Source organism: Schistocerca cancellata, chromosome 2 (assembly GCF_023864275.1).
Source record: "Schistocerca cancellata isolate TAMUIC-IGC-003103 chromosome 2, iqSchCanc2.1, whole genome shotgun sequence".
Taxonomy (NCBI): Eukaryota; Metazoa; Arthropoda; class Insecta; order Orthoptera; family Acrididae; genus Schistocerca; species Schistocerca cancellata.
Genome location: NC_064627.1, coordinates 694102257 through 694128329, shown reverse-complemented (window position 1 = coordinate 694128329; position 26073 = coordinate 694102257). Strand labels below are relative to the sequence as shown.

Sequence of the window (26073 nt, the reverse complement as noted above, 5' to 3'; positions counted from 1 at the left end):
TAATAATGAATAAAAAAATAGGAGTGCGGGTAAGCTACTACAAACAGCATAGTGAACGTATTATTGTGGCCAAGATAGACATGAAGCCCATGCCTACTACCCGTAGTACAAGTTTATATGTCAACTAGCTCTGCAGATAATGAAGAAATTGATGAAATATATGATGAAATAAAAGAAATTATTCAGGTAGTGAAGGGAGATGAAAATTTAATAGTCATGGGTGACTGGAATTCGAGAGTAGGAAAAGGGAGAGAAGGAAACATAGTAGATGAATATGGATTGGGGGTAAGAAATGAAAGAGGAAGCCGTCTGGTAGAATTTTGCACAAAGCATAACTTAATCATAGCTAACACTTGGTTCAAGAATCATAATCGAAGGCTGTATACATCGAAGAATCCTGGAGATACTAGAAGGTATCAGATAGATTATATAATGGTAAGGCAGAGATTTAAAAACCAGGTTTTAAATTGTAAGACATTTCCAGGGGCAGATGTGGACTCTGACCACAATCTATTGGTTATGAACTGTAGATTAAAACTGAAGAAGCTGCAAAAAGGTAGGAATTTAAGGAGCTGGGACCTGGATAAACTGACTAAACCAGAGGTTGTAGAGAGTTTCAAGGAGAGCATAAGGGAACAATTGACAGGAATGGAGGAAAGAAATACAGTAGAAGAAGAATGGGTAGCTCTGAGGGATGAAATAGTGAAGGCAGCAGAGTATCAAGTAGATAAAAAGATGAGGGCTAGTAGAAATCCTTGAGTAACAGAAGAAACATTGCATTTAATTGATGAAAGGAGATAATATAAAAATGCAGTAAATGAAGCAAACAAAAAGGAATACAAATGTCTCAAAAATGAGATCGACAGGAAGTGCAAAATGGCTAAGCAGGGATGTCTAGAGGACAAATGTAAGGATGTAGAGGCTTATCTAACTAGGGGTAATACAGATACTGCCCACAGTCAAATTAAAGAGACCTTTGGAGAAAAGAGGACCACTTGTATGAACATCAAGAGCTCAGATGGAAACCCAGTTCTAAGCAAAGAAGGGAAAGCAGAAAGGTGGAAGGAGTATATAGAGGGTCTATACAAGGGAGATGTACTTGAGGACAGTATTGTGGAAATGGAAGAGAGTGTAGATGAAGATGAAATGGGAGATACGATACTGCATGAAGTGTTTGACAGAGCACTGAAAGACCTGAGTCGAAACAAGGCCCCGGGAGTAGACAACATTCCATTAGAACTACTGATGGCCTTGGGAGAGCCAGTCCTGACAAAACTCTACCATCTGGTGAGAAAAATGTATGAGACAGGCGAAATACCCTCAGACTTCAAGAAGAATATAATAATTCCAATCCCAAAGAAAGCAGGTGTTGACAGATGTGAAAATTACCGAACTATCAGTTTAATAAGTCATAGCTGCAAAATACTGACACAAATTCTTTACAGACGAATGGAAAAACTGGTAGAAGCTGACCTCGGGGAAGATCAGTTTGGATTACGTAGAAATATTGGAACACGTGAGGCAATACTAACCTTACGACATATCTTAGAAGAAAGCTTAAGGAAAGACAAACCTACATTTCTAGCATTTGTAGACTTAAAGAAAGCTTTTGACAATGTTGAAGCCGGCCGCGGTGGTCTAGCGGTTCTAGGCGCTCAGTCCGGAATCGCGCGACTGCTACGGTCGCAGTTTCTCGCAGGTTCGAATCCTGCCTCGGGCATGGATGTGTGTGATGTCCTTAGGTTAGTTAGGTTTAAGTAATTCTAAGTTCTAGGGGACTGATGACCCCAGATGTTAAGTCCCATAGTGCTCAGAGCCATCTGAACCATTTGACAGTGTTGACTGGAATACACTCTTTCAAATTCTAAAGGTGGCAGGGGTAAAATACAGGGAGCGAAAGGCTATTTACAATTTGTACAGAAAACAGATGGTAGTTATAAGAGTTGAGGGGCATGAAAGGGAAGCCGTGGTCGGGAAGGGAGTGGGACAGGGTTGTAGCCTCTCCCCAATGTTATTCAATCTGTATATTGAACAAGCAGTAAAGGAAACAAAAGAAAAATTTGGAGTAGGTATTAAAATCCATGGAGAAGAAATAAAAACTTTGTGGTTCGCCGATGACATTATTACAACAGCAAAGGGCTTGGAAGAGCAGTTAAACGGAATGGACAGTGTCTTGAAACGAGGATATAAGATGAACATCAACAAAATCAAAACGAGGATAATGGAATGTAGTCCTATTAAATCGGGTGATGCTGAGGGTATTAGATTAGGAAATGAGACACTTAAAGTAGTAAATGAGTTTTGCTATTTGGGGAGCAAAATAACTGATGGTGGTTGAAGTATAGAAGATATAAAATGTAGACTGGCAATGGCAAGGAAAGCGTTTCTGAAGAAGAGAAATTTGTTAACATCGAGTATAGGTTTAAGTGTCAGGAAGTTGTTTCTGAAAGTATTTGTATGTAGTGTAGCCATGTATGGAAGTGAAACATGGACGATAAATAGTTTGGACAAGAAGAGAATAGAAGCTTTCGAAATGTGGTGCTACAGAAGAATGCTGAAGATTAGATGGGTAGATCACATAACTAATGAGGAGGTATTGAATAGAAATTGGGGAGGAGTTTGTGCACAACTTGGCAAGAAGGAGGGACCGGTTGGTAGGACATGTTCTTAGGCTTCAAGGGATCACAAATTTAGCATTGGAGGGCAGTGTGGAGGGTAAAAATTGTAGAGGGAGACCAAGAGATGAATACACTAAGCAGATTCAGAAGGATGTAGGTTGCAGTAAGTACTGGGAAATGAAGAAGCCTGCACAGGATAGGGTAGCATGGAGAGCTGTATCAAACCAGTCTCGGGACTGAAGCCCACAGCAACAACATGACATACAAGCTAAAGCACTTACATAACTATATTATGTATAAAGAAATCTTAAGAAGATAGTAGCTTTGAGAGAAGAGAATAATTTGGTGGGGTAGGATGGGATTGGAAGGGGCGGGGAGGGGGGGGAGGCAGCTTGCTCTAAATGAGGATTGATCTTGTGTACACTGCATGGATTTATTTTGCGAACATTGCATCAGAAGTCCAGCATGCTACCTATTATGCTGCAAGTGTCATCATCTTCATGGAGAGTGTTTACTTACGTCAAAATTATCCTCACAAAGATACATTTGTACAGTGTAGTACTACACATAATTTGTAATTCATTTTCTGAAACATAAATTCCAAAACAAGAAATTGCTGTGAATGAACTTTGCATCAGTAAGAGGAACTTGCTAACCAGTGACATCACAGGCATCACATGATACAAACTAAGCATTTTAGCAGGCTCTTGAGGGGGAAAGACATGTTTGAGCATAAAATAACATAATTAACCCCATTAAGATTATTTCCAGTAAACAGTCAAATACCATGTCATTGGGTTTTTAAAAAAGTGACCCTTTAATTGTGTTGATCAGTGTACATATATTAGAGTTAGACAGAATTTACACTCCTGAGTCCAGTTCCAGTATTCAGATGTATTGTAGAAGGGATGGCTGCTGAGATATTCTTGTCTTTGTGGTTTAAATATTTGTGGACTTCCAATTTCCTGTCTGGTGTCCACTGGCAGCCTATTAAAGACTTTGCTCCAGAATATAAAACTCCATTCTGAACTCTACTGAGGGATGCTTAATCTATATAGAGATTATTTCTACTTCTAATATTGTGCTGGGAAGTGCTGAGTTCATTCTGAATTCATTCTTGTTATTAACCACAAATAACATTCAGGAATATGTGTAAAGATCCCTACATCCCTGAAGAGGCTTCTGGAAAATATTTGGTCATTAACTTTACACACATTTTTATTTCTTGTGTAGGAAGAATAAATACTTAGTAAATATTTTTTCACCTTAGGTGCAATGCCTCAGGAGATTATTCCATGGGACAGAAGTGAGTTAAAGTAGTCAAAGTATGCTAACAATAGTCTTTGCAGGTTAGCACAGTGAGTGCAGATCAGGCAGAACTAAGTTTTTTTGTTTGAATTATCCACATGCTGATGGCACCTCAGTTTATTATGTCTCTGGATACCCAGGAACTTTACACATGGGGCCTCATCCAGTGTATGCCAATTAATTTAGTATTGCATAATATTAGTTTTTGTAAGATATAAGTGTTCTGGTGTTGGCTGAAAGTAAGTTGTAAGTCTGTTCAATTATTCTCCTGGCCATGTCTCATATGGATGTGCCTGAATCTTTTATCAATATACTTGTGACAATACAAAAACTTAACAGTTTTTGAAGAGCTTTCCAGTGCCATCAGCAAATTTATTAATGCAGAACAAGAACACGAGTAAGCAAACCACGAAACCTTGTGGCACATGATATTTAATGTTTCCCATGATTTCTGTTACATCATTTGATGATGTGGTACTCTGTTTTCTGTTGTTGAGCTATGATTATCTATGGAAAGGGAAGACATTTAATGTCATCCATTTTAGTTGCCATAGAAGAGTAGTATGATCGACAAGTTTTTCCCAGACTGCTTTTTGCAACATGCAATTGAAAATCCTATTGTTGCCTTCATTAGTGATTTTGCTTTTTACATAGTTGTCATTTATCATGCAACTCTTATATTACTCATGTTAACTTAGCACAGCTTTTTCCTGAGCTACATTTTGTAGCATAAAATTGAAAATCTTGTTGTTGTCTGTGATATAGTTGTAATTTAACCAGAAATTCTTCCTAAACATATTTTGAGCACAAGTTTCTAATTGCCTTGTGACCTGAAAAATTATTGTGAGGTACACATTTGTTTGCCACTAAACATCAGGTAAATTGAAGATTCACTGCTCTAACCACATCTAGTTGTCTCTTACAACAAATTGTAAGAGGTTAATAAGTTGATCAGTTGATCCCTTTTAGTACTTGCAGTTCTTAATTTTACACTGGAGTCTAAAATAAAATCGTTCATTTTTATTGACTTTTAAGTTTTCCTAAAAACAATTAATAATTACCTGTTGTTGATCTGTACGTTGTAACATGCCTTTACAATAGTGAGTAACTACCATGATGCATATGTTTTATGGACTCTTGTCATTTTTAAGTGTAATCAAATGGTGTCACCACTATTATAAAGTAAAAGTTTTGTTATTTTGCTGAGTCTGTTGCTGTCTTCTTCACAGGGCTGTGATGGTCAGAGATACAGTAGATAAGAATAAATATACTATTTCCAGGTTTGTCGTGTTAACAGTTTGCCAACTACCAAATAAAACAGTTTATTCATTGAATCTTTTGTATTCAAAACTTATGGTTGGTTCGCAATAGATTTCTCACAATGGGTTCTACAATACTAACACTAAACATGACTACTCTTTACAGCTGTCTTTCCTACACTCCCATCATCCAACAACTTTTCCCACCAAGTGTTAGCAAACGAGCAGGATGTAGATTCTTTTGTACATGTTACTGAAAGAAGTGAGTGATTGTCACAATTAGTCAGTAGAAATGTTTTTGAAATTGTTTTCTCATGAAATGACATTTAAATATTATAAAAGTTTGCATAAATATTTATGCAATTGCTTTTACAAAATTAGAATTTGTAGGTTTTAGTAAAATTTAATTTTACACAAACATTAAATGTGTATTCAATAGAGTGGTAGTTCACAATCTTTATAAAGTTCAATTTTTACACAAATTTGGTATTTAAATTTATCTGAAGTGATTGGTTTCTGATGCTTTTGTAGATTTCATAATAAGTATTAGACTTTAGGACATCACAGTATGCATAGAATAATAGCTTCCTTTTGTGTTCTCCCAACGAGAGGCCAGCTTGTTGATATCGTCACTTAGAATGTTTGATTTTGTTGACTGAGCCACAACGTCATCTCTGTTTGCACCACTTCATCACTATCAAAGTAAAGTACTTGAAGATGTTTTTTAAGTTTTGGAAATGGATGAAAAGTGGATGGGGGCAAGTGGGAACGGTTTAGAGGATGATCAGTTACAGTAAACCCAAGGCATTGGATTGTTGCATATGTTGCAGTGCTTGTGTGTGGTCTGGCATATTTGTGCTAAATGGGATGGTGCTCCATGTGTGGATAAAATCTTCGACTTTGTGCTCTCAGTTTTCCAAGGGTCTCGCAGTATCTTGCAGAAGTTATGGTGGTGCCTTAGATGTGAATTCCAAATGCACCAGCATGATTTGCCTGTTGATGGCACGGTCTTGAACTTATTTGGTTTCAGTGATCCTTTTTGGCTCTCTTGTTTTTGGGATCAAACTGGTGAATCCAGCTTTCATCACCTGACACAAAGTTGTTGAGTAACCCATTACCCATGCACTCAAAACACAAAAGAAATTGTTGACAGATATCCAGTCTTCTCTGTTTCATGTCAGGAGTGAGCATTTGAGACACCCACTGTGCACGCAGTTTTCTGCCACACCTAAGAGCTGTGTCTGCATTATCCAAGAATTTTCTCTGATGAGTTCATCAATCCAACTCCAATGAGTCTCGTTGGTTTCCATGTGTGGTTGTCCACTCTGGTCTCTGACACACATTTTGAGGGTATCATCACCGTTTCCTTCATTACAATTATAAACAACCCAACATTGCATGTTATTGCCATCAAAAGAGTGGTCGCCAGGATGACAATTCTTCTGGAAAGCTTTGAATTTTTGGGAGATTACCTTTTACCCAGAAAAATTGGGAATTTCAGGATTTTCATAAAATCTCAAGGAACCCTGTGTTATTAATGTAGCATTGGCATTTAATTTTATTGACCATTACAAATCACAAATTTTAAAATACTTATATGAACATTATTCCACATAAATTATCAATGTTCAAGAAATGTGGTTATTATAGCTTAGCCCACCATCCTAACCCATCCACCATGCTCACCATTAACTCATCAGGAGCTTTTGACACCATCTTCACCCTCACACCTGGAATTCTCAGCAAATTTATTTATTTATTTATTTATTTATTTTTCATTTTATCTCGGACCCGCCAGGTTAGCCAAGAGTGCTAATGTACTGCTTCCTGGACTCTAGGGTGGGCGTGCTGGTCCCAGATTGCATCCAGTGGGCTGATTAACAATGAGGGCCCATGTGCCAGACAGCCTGGATGTGGTTTTTAGGTGGTTTTCCACATCCCACTAGCTGAATACTGGGCTGGTCCCCACATCCCACCTCAGTTACATGACTTGCAGACATTTGAAACACATTCACACTATTTCATGATTTACACTAGACGCAGACAGCTGGGGTACACTGATTCCATCCCGGGAGGTACGAGGTGGCGGCAGGAAGGGCATCTGGCCACCCCTTGAAATTAACCTTGCCAAATGCGATTGTAACCACGCCGACCCTGTGCAAACTGTGGGACAAAGGCATCAGCAAAAGAAGAAGAAGAATTTTTCTTTTTATCTCCTAAGTTTGAGTAGGCACCCTGCAGGCATTACATTTTAGCATGTCATCACAGTACAACTTCATACACCAGTAATCAAAGGGAGTAATAGGCCCTAGAAGGAGAAAATATGTTGTATTTTTGCACAAGTCTTATCGCATCAGCTTAATGTGACAAGTATGATCAGTTATGTATCTTTTGTTGAAATAGAATATGGCTGGATCAGATTCAAAAGAAATGGAGGGCTGTATAAATGGACAGGTCCAAGGTTCCACATATATGATGTGTGGTGTGACTTACATTGAGGAAATTGTTATATATGATCCACAATTGCCTTTCACTTAATATTGAAATGCTTATTTCTAAATACAGTCCTTTTCCTTTCGTTGCAATATATGATGTCAGTACGCTTGAATTTCTGTTGGCAGATACCTGCGTTATAAGTATCATGAAATGATCATGTGCTGATACAGAATCGTTCTACATTTTTGCATAAATAAAATACTTGTGCCAGTATCTAGAATGTCTCATTGTATAATTCATGTGCTAATACAGGATCATTTAACACTTTTGCAGAAATAAAATATGTAGAATATCTCATTGCGTAGTTCATGTACTAATACAAAATCATTTTACATTTTTGCAGAAATATAATACTTGTGCCAAGTCATTGTGTAGGTGCTGTGTTCTTCTTGATATTTTGGGCACCTCTAAGTCAACAAGAGCAATGTTGCAATGTACTTTCCTGCCATGATATCCTACAACCCAAAATTAATGAAAAAATTAACCCCACTTCCTAGTAAATATTTTTAAAGGTAATCTTTGCACTTCAAATGACACATTTTAACAGGTTTCCAAGCTCTTGCTTTCACTATTTTAATTTAGCAATGGTACATACTTGATCTAAGATCCATTCTATAATATGGTTAAAATTACGTGATAGTTCATGTCTGTCACTTGCAGCTACAATGTTCACCCATCTCCTGCCAGCTACCTTTTGGTTAGAGGAGACACACAAACATGGTGGATTGCTTCACAAATGCTGTTGACCTGTAATGTGAAGCAATGTTGGAAGCAGCCACCATGAAGTGTGGCAGAAATGGGAGGTGCTCAGTTGACGTTATTTTAAGTGTCCAGTGTCTGAACTGAGGCAATCGACATATTTTGTAGCCCTGAATTGAAACTTATGTCCTAACTAACTACAAGCTCACAATGTGCAATGTGTCTGAGAAAATGGTGAGCAACAATCTGTGGCCGAACTGAAATCACAATTTCTTTGTTCATGCTGTTTACTGCTAACCTCTATGAGCAAACTCAAAACAGAAAAATTACAGTTTTAGTGGTAAAAGCAAACTAATTTCTTGCTGCCATTGGTTACCTAAAAATATCCTCATACTTGTTACGTAGGCTGCCACATTACCAACTGATGAGCAGGTGACAGAAATAGATTTTGGGGGGGGGGGGGGGGGGAGGATGGTAAGAAGAAAAATAAGAGCAAATAAAAAAGTCAATATGAAAATAGTAATAAGTCTTTGATTAGATTTAGAAAAATATTCATTGCAGTTGATAAGATTTGAACCTATGACCTTCCATACGTCAGGTTTATGTGCTAACCATTGCCTTTTAAATCATTTAATTGAATGTAAATGTGTGGCCGTGCAGTTCTAGGCGCTTCAGTCTGGAACCGCATGACCGCTACGGTCGCAGGTTCAAATACTGCCTTGGGCATGGATGTGTGTGATGTCCTTAGGTTAGCTAGGTTTAAGTAGTTCTAAGTTCTAGGGGACTGATGACCACAGATGTTAAGTCCCATAGTGCTCAGAGCCATTTGAACCTTTTTTTTTTTAAATGACTGACAAGATATGAACCTACAGCCTTTTACACATCAATTCTATACACTAACCATTACACTGTGGAACGTCATTGTTTTTGTGGCTCTGGTGATCCAGTTGCCATGATTAATCGCAGCCTTCAAAAATTGAGCTTCACGCAATGTCATACGTAGCATATCTAAGGTAAGCCAATCTCTGGGATTGAGATTGTAATTACTGTATATGTGATGCTGTATCACAACTTGTACAGAAGGATCTAGTAGTGTTTGGTTAGTGCTATGTATGAAACTTGTGTATTTTGTGCGCAGGTCATTCTGCAAAATCTTACTATTTTCTAGCATTGCTACTTTGGTATAGACAACTGCATCATCTGCGAATAGCCTTAAAGAGCATCCAACGCTTTCTACTAGATCATTTATATATATTGTAAACAGCAACGGTCCTATAACATTTCCCTGTGGTATTCCGAATATTACCTTTACATTTGTTGGTTTTGTTCCGTTAAGGGCGACATGTTGAGTTCTATCTGCAAGAAAGTCTTGAATCCAATCCCAAGTCTGCTCTGATACTCCGTAAGCTTGCATTTTTTTCATTAAATGGCAATGGAGGACAGTGTCAAATGCTACACTGAAATCAAGGAACATAACATCAACCTGAGCATCTTTGTCCACTGTGCTGTGGATCTCATGGTGGAACAGTAGGAGCTGAGTTCCACAGGATCTCTATTTGCAGAATAATGTTGATTTTTATAGAAGAGTTGTTGATTTTCTGAAAATGTCATAATTGTTGAGCATAAAACATGTTCCGTAATTGTACAACAGATTGACGTCAATAATATGGGTCTATAATTGTGTGGATATGTCTTTCACATAATCCTTATAGAATCTTATAGGTATATCATCTGGTTCTGACACCTTTCCACTACTAAGGGATTGTAGCTGCTTTTCAATTCCGCTATCAGTTATCTCAACATCCACCATTTTGAAGTTTGTTGAACAATTGAAAGGAGGGACAGTGCTACGATTTTCCACTGTGAAACAACTTCAGAAGACCGAATTCAGTATTTTGGTCTTCTCTCTGTTATCTTCAGTTTCGGTGCTGGTGTGGTCACTGAGTGAATGAATAGATGATTTTGACCCATTTACTGATTTTACATACGACCAAAATCTATTAGGTTTTTTACTCTTTACGCTTCTCTTATTGCTTTCCTTACTCATTTTTGCTTCTTTCAGCCTTTGTTTATCAGGTACGTTTTCACTTCTGTTGAATCTGAGATGAAGTGCTCTTTATTTAGATAGTGCTTTTCTAACATGACTATTAAACCAAGGTGGATCTTTCCCATCCCTAGAACTGCAGAGTTTCTGACATTCCTAAAATAGCGGAAAGGGGTCATTTTGACCCATATAAAATATTTTCATATTTGACTTAAACAAGTACTTTTTTTAGTGTTTGTTGATCCATACTTTATTTCTAGTAATCACAATAATTATTTACAACTATAAATAATACTTACTAATTTCGTTGAACAACAATATACCATACAAATTTATTGTTACTACTGCTAACAAGTTTCTTAACTAAAATTTTAATTTATTAACTATTCATACACTCTTCAAGACACATTTAGTATATTTGGTCCATTTTACTCTAACATGTGTTTTACAAAAAGCTCTGTATTAATTTTCACTCAAGTCATTTGAAGCTGCTAGACGCTCTTAGCACAGGTGATTTGTGTGTTATGCACACATTTTCCGCACGCAGCTTTGTGGCACTTTACACAGTTTTCGCTGGTCTGTTTGCCTTTGCAGAGCCTGATTTGGCACTTCCTTGGCTTTCTAGGTGATTTCAGTCCCATATCCTCTTCCTTTGACTGACGTTCTTGCTCTTTCGTTCCCTTGAGTTCATTTGTCAATTACAGTATGAACTTCTTCCTTTCCATTTTCTTGTTCATTACTATGTTATAGATGACCCATGCATTTATTGCCACCATGTACAGTATGTTGTAGAAGACATGCATTGGCCATCTCTGACATGCAACCTTCATAATATATTTACGAGTCATTTGATCAACCGCATCCACCTAGTACTTTGGTGAATTGTAGAATGTTACAGTTTCAGCTTTTTTTCTTTCCTTCCTCCTTTTTGCTATTTCATACACAGAAGAATGACATTTTCATTCTTCTTTCCTTGGTATACAGTCAAGGTGCAGTCTGTGTTACCACTATTGTGCAGTATTGTGGCGGAGTGTATTTCAGCATTCGGTTTCGTTACTTCATCGAGGATTCCACCGTGGAACTTGTTCATTGTACCAACTGATTAAGTTTTCTTTTCTTTGAGATTTTTAGCAAGTTGAAGAGGTGTAAAGAAATTGCCTGTGGTCACATTTCTTCCATGATTTACAAGTGGCTCCATGAGACGCAGAACGACGTACTCTCCCAAGTGCTTGTTTCTCTCTTCGCATGTCCTCTTTGTCAAGGTATGGGAAAGCATTAATTATATACTTTGTCGTTAATTCAACAGCCAAGCAAAATTTGAGACCATATTTGTCTGGTTTGGAGATCATATTTGTCTGGTTTGTTGGACACCTGCATCTTGCTTTGCTTGGTAACAGTTGCTCGCCAATGGTTATATTTTCTCTTGGGTGGTAAGTGCAAATAGTGTTTTCAATGAAATTTCCCCAAATTTCAGATAAGAGAGCGAATTTGTTGGCTGCCAGGCATTCAGCCCAGGTTGATTTTTCATGAAAATGGAGAAATCTAAGAACCTCCTGAAATCTGTCCCTTGGCATAACGTCCTTGATACAAGCAGGCCCCCAAGATTGCGACCAGAGATCATCCACAGGCATACATTTTATGCACAATACACCCCAAACGTACATGATGGCTCTCAGTTTCTGAAGTGAAACAGTCCAGTCATTGTTTTTTAGTACTTTGTGAGTATTTGATTCTGTGTATTTCTTCATGAGACATAGCATTGCTTCTGCAAAATTAAGACGGAAGGCACTGGTGACAAAACTGTCTACTTGTTGCAAGCATAAGCAGTGGAACCTCCTCTCTCCTTCAGAACAATCACAGCGAACTGCCTTCCAGAAGATGAATAATTTCCAATCTCCCACATGGTTCCATCCCTTGCAATCATCTTTGTAGACACTTACAACCGTACCTGCTGTTGTGAAAGAGGTGATGATTGATATATATCAGCATCTGAATCCTCTTCCATTAATCGCCCCTCATTCACAGTGTCTTCATCTTCAATTGTGTCAGGTACATAACCATCATCTTCATCAGAGAAGTCAATTTCTGATTCAACTTTGGAATTCTCTAAGAGGTGTGACACTTCTTCATCAGAAATTCCACACTGACATACAGGTTTGAAAATGTGTTTCACAGACAAAGACTGCCTGAATGACATAAAGTAAGCTGTGGCAGATTGGACAGTACATGCGCCAAGTTGCAACATTGAGGAGGAACTGCTCTGCGTTACTACTCACTGTTGCCACTATTGTTGGATAATTTACTTACATTTAGAAGAGATTACAGTGCGGTCAAATTGACCCCTTCCACCGTTCTAGGTATACTGAATGAAATGGTGAGGAAAAGTAAAATATTTTGTAAATGCTAAAATATCTTCAGAAAGAGGAGAAAAAATCAGAAAAAGTCATAATTTCATTAACAAAGTAAATAAATTGGATATGACAATGAACAAAAAACATGTGACAGGGGTCATTTTGACCCCGTCCACCATTCTAGTTATAACCTTACTTGGAACATACTTGTCTAGGGTATACTGAACGATGCCTTTCAATTTTTTCTGTTTGTCCTCCACATCTTCATCCTCATCACCAAATATTTGATGCTGACTGCTGAGATATTCTGAAATTTGTATCCTGTCACCCTTGCTGAGTAAATATATCTTTCTACTTTTCTTAACATTCCTTGTAGAACGAGTCATCATAGATGCTGTCACAGCCTTATGATCACTGATACCTTCCTCTACATTGACTAATTCGATAGATTATAGATGCCGTCACAGCCTTATGGTCTCTGATTCCTTCCTCTACGTTAACTGATTTGATAAGTTTTGCCAGGAGGTCTAAGATGTTACCGTCATGAGTTGATTTTCAAACTATCTGCTCAAGTAATTTTCAGACAAGACACCCAGAATAATGCCCCAAACCCTGTCTCTGGCACCATCTATACCTGGTAAGTTGAAGTCATCCCTATTACAACAGTGTGATCAGGTAAATTACTAGTTATATTCTGCAAGTTCTGTCTGAAGTGCTCTACAACTACAGATCCTGACCCAGGTGATCTGTAAAAGAAGCATCTGTTCACCATTTTTGACTGTTCTTTGATACTCAATTTCACCCTGATTAATTCACATTCGGAATCCGTGATAACCTCACTAGATTTTACACTGTGCTCATTCGATTCAGTAGTTGAATGAGTACAATGTAGGGAGACAAGTGTGCGCATGTGAGTGAGTGTGTGTTTGTGTGGATGTTTCTCCTACAGCTTTAGAAAGGAATTCCATTCTGAAAGCTAGCAAAGTAAAGCTCTGTACCTTTTGTGTGTGTATCTGTCGACGACGCAGTGCTTCTGTCTTTAAGTGAGTCGTGTCCTTTACTCCTAAATAATTCGTTATTCTCAACCAGAATGTTCCATACATTAATAAATCTTACATTTATTTCTTCAACAAGTGCAGGCATTCTCATAAATAACCTTGCATTTGCACCTGAAATAGAGGCAGACTTTCAGTAATTGTCTTCATGCATATGAAATGAGCAAATGTTTTAGTCTCAAATTATTTCTGGAAGAGTCTTAATTTGTTATGAAAGATGACACAGGCTGCACTAAATCACAAATAAATTTCACTCTTCATTGTAACTTTGTGTTTAGTGTTAGTAAATGCTGAAAATCATCAGTAATAAGGGCCAATGTAAACCACTGTGGCTCATCAAGTTGAGGGAAAGATTTTCCTTTTTCTTGCAAAAATAGCTTTATTGGATCCAATAATTTGAAAAATATGTCTGGAACATTACCTTCACTAAGCAATGCCAAGACACGTCAGTAGAAGGGTCATCTGTACACATTTCTTCTATGAAAGATTTGACCTGTCAGTGAGTTCTGGAATTTGAAGGAATGTAGCTTACAAATTTTAGCACCACCTGCATAACAAGTCAATATTGGAAATATTTATATGCTTAATGTTGTCTGTGAATAGTAACAGTGGACACGATATGAAGTGTCTGCATTTAAAAGCCCCACAGGGTCATGATTTTTATTTGTAATATACTGGCAATCTTCCCAGTAGGCAGTGCATATTTCACTGAAACACCTCCAGGGCTTCTTCAGTGTCACAACATAGAGCAGTATTGTTCAATGTAAAAAGGTCTAAGAGCTGTTCCACCAAATCCAAGTAATTCAATACATATCTTACAAATATGGAAACTTGGAGTTTTATCTTGTATATCTGTAAACTCATCCAAAGCCAGACTCATTGCTGAGCAGTCACTTTTTATATATTTTTTATATTTGCACATTACTTACAATATCATCACTAATACCAGAATCATGTCTCCCTGTTGTCCTGTTGTATGTCTAGAAGTTGGTATTTTATGTAGTTTCTTATTTTTGAGGTCTAAAATAGAAACATCATGTGCAATATCATTCTTTACAAACTCACCCTTTGTGTAAGGTTCTTGAATCTGCATCTCTGGTAAACATAGTCATAAACCTACTCTGCCCTTGAAGTTTTTCCTATAGTGATGTCAGATTAATTTTTCTCAACTGAGAACCAACAAGAAAGTCCCTGAAACCACTGTGGTTAGTGTCAAGGTGATGTTTCAGATTATTGGCCATGTACCATGACAATATCATTTGACACAAAACACATATTGGTTTACCATTCCTCTCTATAAAAAATGTTAAACACTGTGTTCTCTTCTTCATATTTACACTTCTTAGATAACATAGCTACTGTTAGGACACCAGCAATAATCACAAGTTAACTTAAACAGCGATACTGCACGGAGAAAAGTAATCGCATTATTATCTGTAAATGTAACTAGCCACTGTCTGAACTTCGATCTCTGCTGTTGCAAGGCCGGTGCAATGCAGTGACAAGAAGGTTGCTCAGTTGTGAATCGATGCAAGGAGTATCATTTGTATCATATATATGGGCATTACTTTTTACTTCGTACAATTTTAAATGTTTATTATTACTTCATGAGCCCCACTACATTGAAGCAAGAGCTGCATGCAGCTTGTGAGCCTTCTTGTGACCACTCTAGCCATACAGCATTATTTAGCATTCAGTGTAATTTGATTCACCCAGAGTCTTGATAAAATGTTATGTATCCTGTTTAGACCTACCTGAACACAAAAGGAAAACATATTTTTATATGGTTATACAAAACTCACAATATGGTCAGTGTGTGCTTTTTTCATGTAATGGAAAACTGGCTGATATTCTACCACATGTAATTTTACCTGAGGCTATTAAAACAACTGCCAAGAGTAACGTGTTGATATTCCAAAGTCACAGTGTACAATGTTGTGATTGTATGACTCAGCACAATGAACTTCTGAAATTATATGTAAAGTGTGACCTAAAATTTTATGACAGAGAAAAATTGTCATATCTTATTAAGTATTATATCTTGAGCCTTACAGAGTTCACATCTAAAATTATGTCTCCCTGCAGTGGTGTATTTCTACATTTTCTCATTTCTAACATAACTACAAAAAAATGTTCTTCTTTCAAATTTTATGCAAATGGTTGTCGTTTTGGAGGAAGTGTGTATGCAGCTCAACGAAAATCTATATTCATTAGTTATGTGTTCCTCATGTAACTAAAAACATTTTGACGTTATTTTCTTAATTTCAGGTATTGCAGATCATCTTGCTGGATAGGTTTCTTGGTGGAGAATTTGCATTTCTTGGGCCAAATTTTATCAAATATGCATCATCAACAGATTTTGGTCTAAAAAATCAAACAATGCCATCTCCTCTGGATCACATGTTTCCCAAAGTAGCCAAATGCAGGATGTACTATTTTGGTACATCTGGGGGACTGACCAAGATGGATTCCCTGTGTATTCTACCTCTGAACAATATCAACGATAAGGTACTAACTGTCTGTGTTGCCAAGCAATGATAACTAAAACATCTATTCATTTGATTTAATGTGGAAGTGCATTCCTTCTAGCCACTTTAGTAGCAGGACCATAAGTAAGCATATTAAGTCATTATAGAACCTAAATCTCATAATTTCAGTTAGAGTAGGATTGCACAGAGGTTAAAATATTAGACTCAACTTCAGCAGAAGTGGAATTAAAAGTCCTTTCCCGATATAGTAATTTTGCGGTGCCACTAGATAAGTAAAGATGAAAACTATCTTCCTTTTCTTTCAAATTTCAGCATTATACTCCTTAACAACACTTCCATTATTGAGGTATGCCTGTTTGTGAATAGGCAACTGATTCAGAAGTCTATGAAGATATTAATACTTAATTTGCCAAATGCTGGTGATTTGAAGTGGTGAATGACAGTATTACAAAGAAAGGAAATAATGATTAACAGAAAATGTTCAAGGTGCCCGGGCCAACAATAAAAGTCCAGCAAGATTACAGAATTGGGAAAAAAAACTGGAGTGAAATATTTCATTATAGAAAGAGCAAGTAACATAGACAGTAAAAAAAGTAAAAGAAAATCACTAACTTTTTAATTTTGGACAAATTAATGGAGATATTCTTGGCAAGTTTAGGTATACAGCCCTTTAAGCATAAATGTTGTGTATGTGAACTTGTGATAATTTCAAATTTCAGTAGCAGGTAAGTATTGCGTCATGCAAGGAAAATTGTAGTTTATATATATTTTTTAATTTACCCATAATTTGCAATGTTAGTGGTACAAGTAGCACAGGATGTAAGAAAATGTTATGTATTGTGATAATACCCTCTGTGTAATACTAGAAGAAAGAAGTAGACAGTGTTCTTTGTTTCATCTTGTCTCATTTTTAAACTAAACCTAAGTTTGGTGGAAAATATAAAACTTAAATCTTTTATGAAATAGTTTCCTAGAAAAAGCCCTAAGTTGTGGTTCATCAGAACTGTTGTACCAGCTAGGAGAAGCAAGTGAACATCATAAAAAATGTTAATTCTGACTGATTTGATATGTCTTACCTGACTTCACTCCTATGCCAACCTCTTCATCTCAGAATAACACATCAGTATCCATAATTATTTGTATGTTTTCCAGTCTGTCTTACCCTACAGTTTTTGCACTCTACAGGTTCCTTTTGTGCCACTGAAGTTATTTCTTAGCATATGTTGTAACATTTGTCTCATCATTTAGCCATTGTTTCTACGTATTCTTTCCTTGCTTATTCTGCAAATAATCTTCTCATCCCTTATGTCTTAGGTCTACTTAATTTTCATCACCCCCACTGTAGCATCACATCTCAACTGATGCTTTTTCCTATAGTCCATGATTCTGGCATACATTCTAAGAAATTTTCCCTTCAGATTTAGTTATATATGAACCTGAACTTACCATGCAAGATTAAAACATGTTCTTGGGCGCTATGAATAATATAAATTGTCATGTTCTAGAGTACAGGTGGGCATGTAGTGGCCCAAAGGCTGGATTCAGCCCACGATTGGTTTCCATATAGCCTGCCCGAGAAATTTGTGAGGGAGAGCGCAAGCAAGGCCCTCACATTGTGCTTCGCTCAGAACATATTTTTGGATATTTCATATTTACATTAGTAAATAATTCTTCTTTGCTGTAGACACATTAGAACATAACAGTGTTGAAATTTAAGCTAATTTATAATGAATTAGTTGCAGCCAGTTTCTCTTTAAGTGTTTATTTTTCCATGATGACATTTCAAGGTACCTGACATCCCACTCCAGATGTTATATTATTGACATCTCATGAACATTGTTCCTTTACTAATGGCATAGTGAAATTTTTAAGACACCTATTGACAAACATCCTAAGGGGAAAAAAAAAGAAAAACCCATTCACAGCACGTAAGCAAATGTAAACATCTGAAGATGGGGTGAACATAAAATGAATGTACTCTCAAAAATGGTGGTAAACATCTGAAGATGGGGTGAACATAAAATGAATGTACTCTCAAAAATGGTGTTTTGAGGCATAATGTGATGGCCTGGCATGTTGGGAAAGAAGTGCCATTCATATTGGTGCATTACCCCATAAACATAAACGACATGTACACTATACTTTGACTTTATGCATTGGGAGTGCTACTGTTCTGTCATGTGATGAAGCAGACCACAAGTTTAAGAAAGTATGTAAATCAGGCCTTAGGGGTCACCATAGGTTGCCCTGCCTGTTGTAAAGTGTTAACAACATTTATATTGTTGAATTTCTGCAATTATTGGACATAGCAACAGTACATGTGAAGGAATTGCATATATATTTTACAAATTTAGACCAGTTTTTTTAACCTACAGTTCTGTTCTTCCTCCATAATACTTTCATATCACATGTGATTAAAATTGTATTTGATTACCCAAAATGCTGTTCCAGGTATTCCTATTCTTATGGTTCTGGTTTGTGGCATTGGCTGTGGTGTCTGCAGTGGCACTAGTTTACCGTGCAATCATCTTGCTGAGTGTTAATACCCGAGTCTATTTACTGTGGGCAAAAGCTCGCCTGCTTCCAAGGAATGTTGCTGAACATCTGGGACATTCTCTGCCTGTTGGAAACTGGTTTTTGCTCACTCAGCTTAGCAAGAATGTCAACCCTTTTGTTTTTGTAGAACTGCTCATAGAACTTGATAGATATCTGACTAAGAAGACATCTATCTCAGCGTAATTCGCATGCTAGTTCATGTTATGACAAAGTATCATTTGATTTTCATACTGAGTAGCTTCTACCTTGTGCCTAATGTATATGATGTAACTTTAATTTCTGTTATTATAGTTTTTAGATTTCTTATGTATTTCAGTAGCCTAGATGTCAGACGTATGTAATAGTTGAACTTTAAAAGAGAAAAGCAGTAAGCAAAATTCCAGTGCATTGTAAGTCTTAGATCTAAATGTTTGGTTATCTCTGAGACAGCATCTGTTCAAGTGTACTAAACCTTTTCATTCCTTCTGTGAAAACAACAACATTTGCCCATAATGAACTAATTATAAAAAGATATTTTGATGTAATAAAATGAAATTTAGAATATGTAAATACAATTTGCAAGGTCTCAGTTAAGATTATTTTGGTTTGGACCTTTTCATACTCTGAAACAAGAAGGGCTGTTGGACATTAAGGCCTTTTTACAAAACAGCATAACAACTTGTGCAGCATTTTGAGGACATAGTGGTGTTGTGTCCATTCGTTCAGACAGGGTATCCCTATAACTGCTTTCAGGGGTTGGTAACAAGGCAAGTTACATATCAACATATAGAATAAGCAACTGAATGTTACTTAAGTATACTACCAAACCATTATTAGTGGTTGAAGGTAATATCTTCTTAGTAGTAAGTTATCATGTTCCTCTTCAGTTTCTTCTTGAACAATTGTTGTTTTGACCCCTCTGTTGGGATATTTTTCAGGATCTTTGTGTGTTCCTGGTGAGCTGAACACTGTGACCAGTATAATCTATTCATATTACTGATCACAAGAATTACTTGCATTCCTTTTTTTTATTTTTATTTTTTTAATAGAAAAGCAACTATTTTGAAATAGGCAGTGTCTTCTTTTTACTCTACCAAGCTTCTGTTTTTATCCAGCTCTTCTAAATGTGCTGATTTTATTGGATGCTATCCTAAGATCTCCCTTGGAAATTCTTGTTGTATTACCATTCCCTGTCATTTGGTGATCAATCTTTTAAGGTAGATGTCTTACAACAGATAATAGTACACACAGAAAATAAACCTGTACAGGATTGTTTGTGACATGTCTATAGCTAAGGGCACTAACTTAGAAATTACACATGTTAAGGATCTACTATAACAGAGAACACAATGTACGTAAGTTTGGTTTATTGGTTCCAAACAATGAAAGTTCCTAACTATGCCATCCACATCCTCACTTTTTGCAGTCCATACTGTCAAATTCTCACTCTACAGAAGTCACTATTTACCTGATCTTAAATTATTTCAGTGACACCAGTTTGTGCTTGTGCTATTGTTTCCTATAGCTTATTAAATTAAGTCAGTTCTAATTGGTCACTTCAGTTCTGTTCACATTAGAAAGACTTAACACACACTCCTTGTGCTAAACTCCAAATTATTTTATTATATATGAATAACCACTTGACTTCTTAGTACAAATCTCCATCTCAACATTGTTGTTAACTTTTACCGTGATTGGAGCCAATTTTTTGGGGTCTCATCAACTCCCCTTCATTTACATACTCACATTGTCACACATTACATACTGAAAGAATGCTGGTGTGTGTAGTGTTCCAGAATGTCAGACTCGCTAGCTAGCTCATGCAAATCAAAAAGTATGAGTGTAGAAGATTCCCACCATAAATTGTTTTAAAAATTCAGGAAGTGAATTATGAGAATAAAGAGAAGACTCCTTCTATGCATATATAGGTGATAGTATTGTACTTTGGAGCACTTTTCGGGCTTTTGCCTCTTAGTGAGTCCATTTTGAAGTGATAGCATTCACTTTGTTGTTATTGTGCCTCTCCATCCCCAAGTAACTGCTGGACCTTACATCCTTCTGAGTCTGCTTACTGTATTCATCTCTTGGTCTCCCTCTACAATTTTTACCCTCCACACTAAACTGGTGATCCCTTGATGCCTCAGATTGTGTCCTATCAACCAGTCCCGTCTTCTAGTCAAGTTGTGCAACAAATTCATCTTCTCCCCAATTGTAAAAGAATTCACTTTTTGTGTGCTGAAATATTTTTCTCAAATTGCAAAAATTACTCTCGAAAAAAATAGGATTTCCCTAATATGAGAACTTTTTCCATGGTTCATGTATTTAGGAACAAAGATTTTGTTCAAATTTAAAGGTGCTGCCATTGATAAAATTTTGACAAAACTGCATTTAATAGTCTCTGTATTAAATTATACTCTGCTACTTGCCAACAGTCAGTGAGAGAGATCAAATTATAAAGAAGGGTTATCAAAAAGCAATTATGAGTTAAAAACATTTTGGAGTAGTAGCTGTTGAGACAACTAACACAAATTTGTATTTTCAAAATAGAGAAAATTGTTAAGGCATTAAAGATGCTCAGTTAATTTGCAGAATATACTCCACAGTAGAAAACTTGACATTTTAAGGTACAAGATGGTGCATTACTGATAAACTGTGGCTTAACCACCCATGCATTATGTAACGAGTATTAAAAATATATAGAGGATTACTCATTATAAAACCCTGTAATTGAAGAATCAAAAGTATCACTCACACAGATTTTATACATTGCACAGAACTTAAGTATGTAGGACTCATAATATTTATAAGTGCTGCACAAAACAGAACCTAATGTATCATGATGTCGAAAACAGTAGAAGATGCCGGAAGGTCCAATATGCATTTCTTCATGTGATACAAAAATTGCTGCTAGACTGGAACACCAACTAGGAAACCTCACGTTTTCCTAAGTACACTATTGTTCATGTAGAAAAGAAAAAAGATAATGTGATGAAATCGAAATAAATAAAGATGCTAAATACCCAGTCTTAAATTATATCCACATTGAACAGTGAAATTGTTCCATCAAATCAAAAATTCTGTTAATACAAGTGGGTATCTCACCTCCTATAATTTTATTACTATTAATAAGCAGCAGTCCAGTTTTTTCTACGTTGTTTTGTTAAGATGACGACAAATGAAAAAAACAGAGTATATATGCCCAGTTCAAAGGAGGTATTAACAAGACAAAGTGCAATTTAAGAAATGACATTCATTTACATAAGAGATATGTTGGTCTGTTGTAAGAAAATACTTCACACTTTTTTTTATTTTAGGAAAAAAAGTAACACTGGTCTTTGCTTGCATTTGCCACACTCGCTCATGCTTACAGTTCTCATAGCTCAGGCTACAATGTAGCATGCCCCCTGCTGGACTCTCAGTGATTGTTGACCATCAGGCCCATCTAATACATTCACATCAGGTAGCGGTGTAACCTTATGACATGGTGGGTCACTCTCTGAGGATCTTCATTTATGCTGCTTTGTTGATAGATGTGGGACTGTGTCCCAGATCGTGCACCTCCATTAATGCACTCAATCAGTTGCAATAGTGAGTACCTGTGGCAACCACTCAACTATCTCAGTTTCTTGGAGACCGAGGCTTGTGCCCAAGACTGTGCAGCCACTGAAGTATGTTGGAGTGGCATCGTGAGTCCTTTGTTGGTGAATGAATAGGAAGTTGCTGCCTTCCCCTGGATTACTGTTTGTTTCGACAGTGCCAGGTGTAGTCCCCCACCATTTTTTTGCCATCTGATAGTTCACTGTGCATCTTCTGTACGACATCATTTTGCCCCCTCCACCAAACTTCTGTACAAACATCATGGTACCATATGTTACGTTGTCAAGAGCTCTTCTCCAGAATATATGCTGCACTGCTGCTTGCAGCCATCATTGGTGATCATGTGGTGCCCACATGGAACACTCAGACATGAAGCCCACAGCATTACTTGACCTTGGCACCTACATTGCAGCATTTAATTAACCTAATCACAGTGCCGATTTTGCAATGTTTGAAACAATAGCCCAATATGCCTCAATCCAACCACTGCATACTATGTATTTTGATGTCCTACACTAGCCTCAAAGTAGCTCAGTTCAGCCACTGCATACTGTTGTTCTGGTCACAAAAGTATATTAACATTATTATACTGGCTTCAGCTGGGCATTGTTGCTGCCTAGTCTTAACTTACCATATCGGTCACAGTTTGTATGAGCAGGGTGTATACGACCCGGGACAACTGGGAGATCTGGGAAAAACCTGGAAATTTTTTCATCCGGGAGAAAACCGGGAAAAATTTGTGATTTTTTTAGAATTCCGGGAATTTTTCATTATTTTTGTTTTCAGTTGAATTTTTCTAATTTTGACTTGTAAGAACCGATACCCTATCAAAGGGTATTACTGCATCCCGCTACTGCAACAATAAAACATGAATGAGAGAAAAAAACGAAAATAAAACTTAAACTGCAAAGGAAATGCGCCATATACAGCAACAAAACACAGTGTTCATACAAGCGTCTGCCAACAGCAAAATGTGTCAAAGGCTTTAGGTAGAATGTGCAATCCGTCGTAACAACAAGTTGCCTCCGATGAGCATGACGTCACGACTGTTTATATTAGATTCGTTTTAGCAGTTAGCGGGATCATGCGCATGCGCAGTTGAGTAGTACCTTCTCCCGCGTCTGGCCACAGAAATGTGGTTGATAGCTATGTAAGTAGTCGCAGCAAACAGCTAGATCCTAACGGGAAAAATTTTACTGGAGCGCCCAAGCTGCCATATTTATGCATGTGCAGCAGGCCCAGATCATGGGGGAGGGAGGGGGGGGGGGGCAAATCCATTTTCTTGAGGGAAAAAACCTTGTTTCACAAAGTGCATAGCATCTAGCGCACGTTAGTCTAGCGAATGTTCATATTACTTTGAAACTGTTTTTGAACGCATTCGAAGTTGACTTCTGAATGGATCGTAAGTTGATTTGTGAATGCGTGCATAGTGTACATGATATCCCTGTCAGGGGAATCCTCCTCGTTTGTAGAAAAACTTTCCTACGGACAAAAGGGGCTATACGAGCTGAGCGGAGTAAGGCCGGACGGATGAATGCCAATCACTGTCTGATTGTGTTGTTGACTGGTTTTGCGAATGATGAGCGTTGTTATAATTCCAAGTGAAATCGATAGATTCACACTACCAGAGTGGAAATAAATGAATAACAGGTAAGGAAGATTACGTATTACCTTCTCGGTGTATCCAAGAAAATGAAATTTTTACACAAAATTTTTGGCCAGATCGCTATACTAGTAAGGGTCAGTAGTACAGTCCCCGGCTAGCAGCCGCTTTAAGTTCTATTCTGGAAGTAGCGCGGAAAACACGTTGTACAAACATGTAATCACGCGTAACGGGGGAATAATCGCGGGATAACTAAACCGGAGATTCTGACAGTTAGTGAAGTTAATCGCCGAATAAGTTTTGACATTGGCGGGAATAGTTACAGAATTAGCAGTAACAAGACTGTTTGTTAGAACGAGGAAGGAGAAGAAATGGGGACATCACACAAATATGGAACAATATGACTATTCCAAGTTTGTATAAAAATTTCGTACTATTACTTTTCGATCTCATGCTTGAGAAACTGGAGCGTATGAATGAAGTGTGAAACTGTTTCCTAACGTAAAGCTTTATGCTTTTAGTAGACCTAATAGGCATTTGATATTGTTACTCTGTGAATTATATAGTGTCGTTATAAAAATGACCGTTTGTGCCAAAACAGCCTCGTTTATTTGGTGTGTGTAACAATTGTTGCAATATTAGAATGGCCTATTTTGTTTTATCTAGCAGACAGTGCCAAAATAGACGTAATCAGATCGAGAAACCACACCAGTCTTGGGTCCTATTTGTATAACAGCTTTTTCAGTATTAAACAACGGCATTTGGATTTGACGAACTTTGATGAGGTAATAGATTCTTTCGCAGAAAGGAAAGCAAGCCATGTAAAGCTTTAGCAAGATTAGAGAAAAAAATTCTAGGAGCTAAGGATTGAAGAAATATGTATTGTCTTGCTTGTCTCATGTCTCTACTTGTTTTGTGTAACCTATATTTAATTTTATGTCACACAAAGCAGCAAGTTGTTAGCTGATAGGGAATAAAGAGTGCAAATTTTCTGAAGAGTTCTTTTTTTAAAAAAGGGGGGGGGGGCACTGTAAGCAGGAGAGGCACCACAGGACATTTTAATTTCCACTGTCCTGAATATAGTTTGATGGCATCCATTATAAAATATACATGTTTCAACTCATCGTGACATGCGTTAGAATGCTGTGTGAAGAGGTGTGGCACTGCACTTTGGCACACTCATATCCAAGTGTGATTTGAAATACACGCACAGGCGTCTGTCGCAACCTACAGCGATGATAATGTAATGTAGCACTTTCAATTCTGAATGTTGCTTTTGGAACGCCACATATATTTTGAGCATGAGTAAATGCTTCTTAAATATATGTGGCGTGACTTAATATCAATATACAGGCAGAAAGTTATTTATCATTAATAGAGGTGTTACACATTCTTTCAATGAATAACAACGTAACGTAACCTGCAACTATCGTATTTACTCGAATCTAAGCCGCAATTTTTTTGCTGTTTTTGTAATTCAAAAAACCGCTTGCGGCTTAGAATCGAGTGCAAAGTTAGTGGAAGTTCTGAAAACTGTTGGCAGGTGCCGCAACAACTAATTTATGCCGTCGAATATATGTAGTGCTAAACTGGTGCCAAAACCTCTGCATCAGTAAATAAATTTTAAAAATAGGCAGCAGACGAGCTTTTTTCTAAGCCCGAATTTCGACCACTGCATTTTCATACATTATCCAATGAAGTAAATAAAAATTCTGTATTATTCATCTTAGAATGTAGCAGCCTTTCAAATATTCGTAGAAACAAAAATAAATTTCATTACACAAAAACACCAACAATGCACAAGGCTTTAGGACTGTTGCAGGAGTTGATACGCTGAAGCTTATTAAGATTTCACGTAGCAGCACCTATTGCTTCGTGGAATTCTGTGAAGTGGTCGTTGTTGTTAGAGAACCATAATGAACCGCTTTCATTATAGGGCCAAATTGCAGAGGGGAGTTATTTCTTTTGCGGAACAAAGTTCTAATCGTGGTGCAGGTCTGCGATACGGGTTTGACGAAA

The 26073-nt window shown here is 37.2% G+C and overlaps 1 protein-coding gene across 1 annotated transcript in view; it reads left to right on the top strand.

Annotated features, from left to right (window-relative positions):
- The window catches only part of LOC126157640 (innexin inx2-like), a 60718-nt gene extending 41660 nt beyond the window's left edge, over window positions 1–19058 (top strand). The window contains exons 4-5 of the mRNA XM_049916389.1: window positions 16099–16338; window positions 18771–19058. Of these exons, the coding sequence (XP_049772346.1) occupies window positions 16099–16338; window positions 18771–19058 (528 nt within the window). The remainder of the gene's footprint in view (window positions 1–16098; window positions 16339–18770) is intronic.
- The last annotated feature ends 7015 nt before the right edge of the window (window positions 19059–26073 follow it).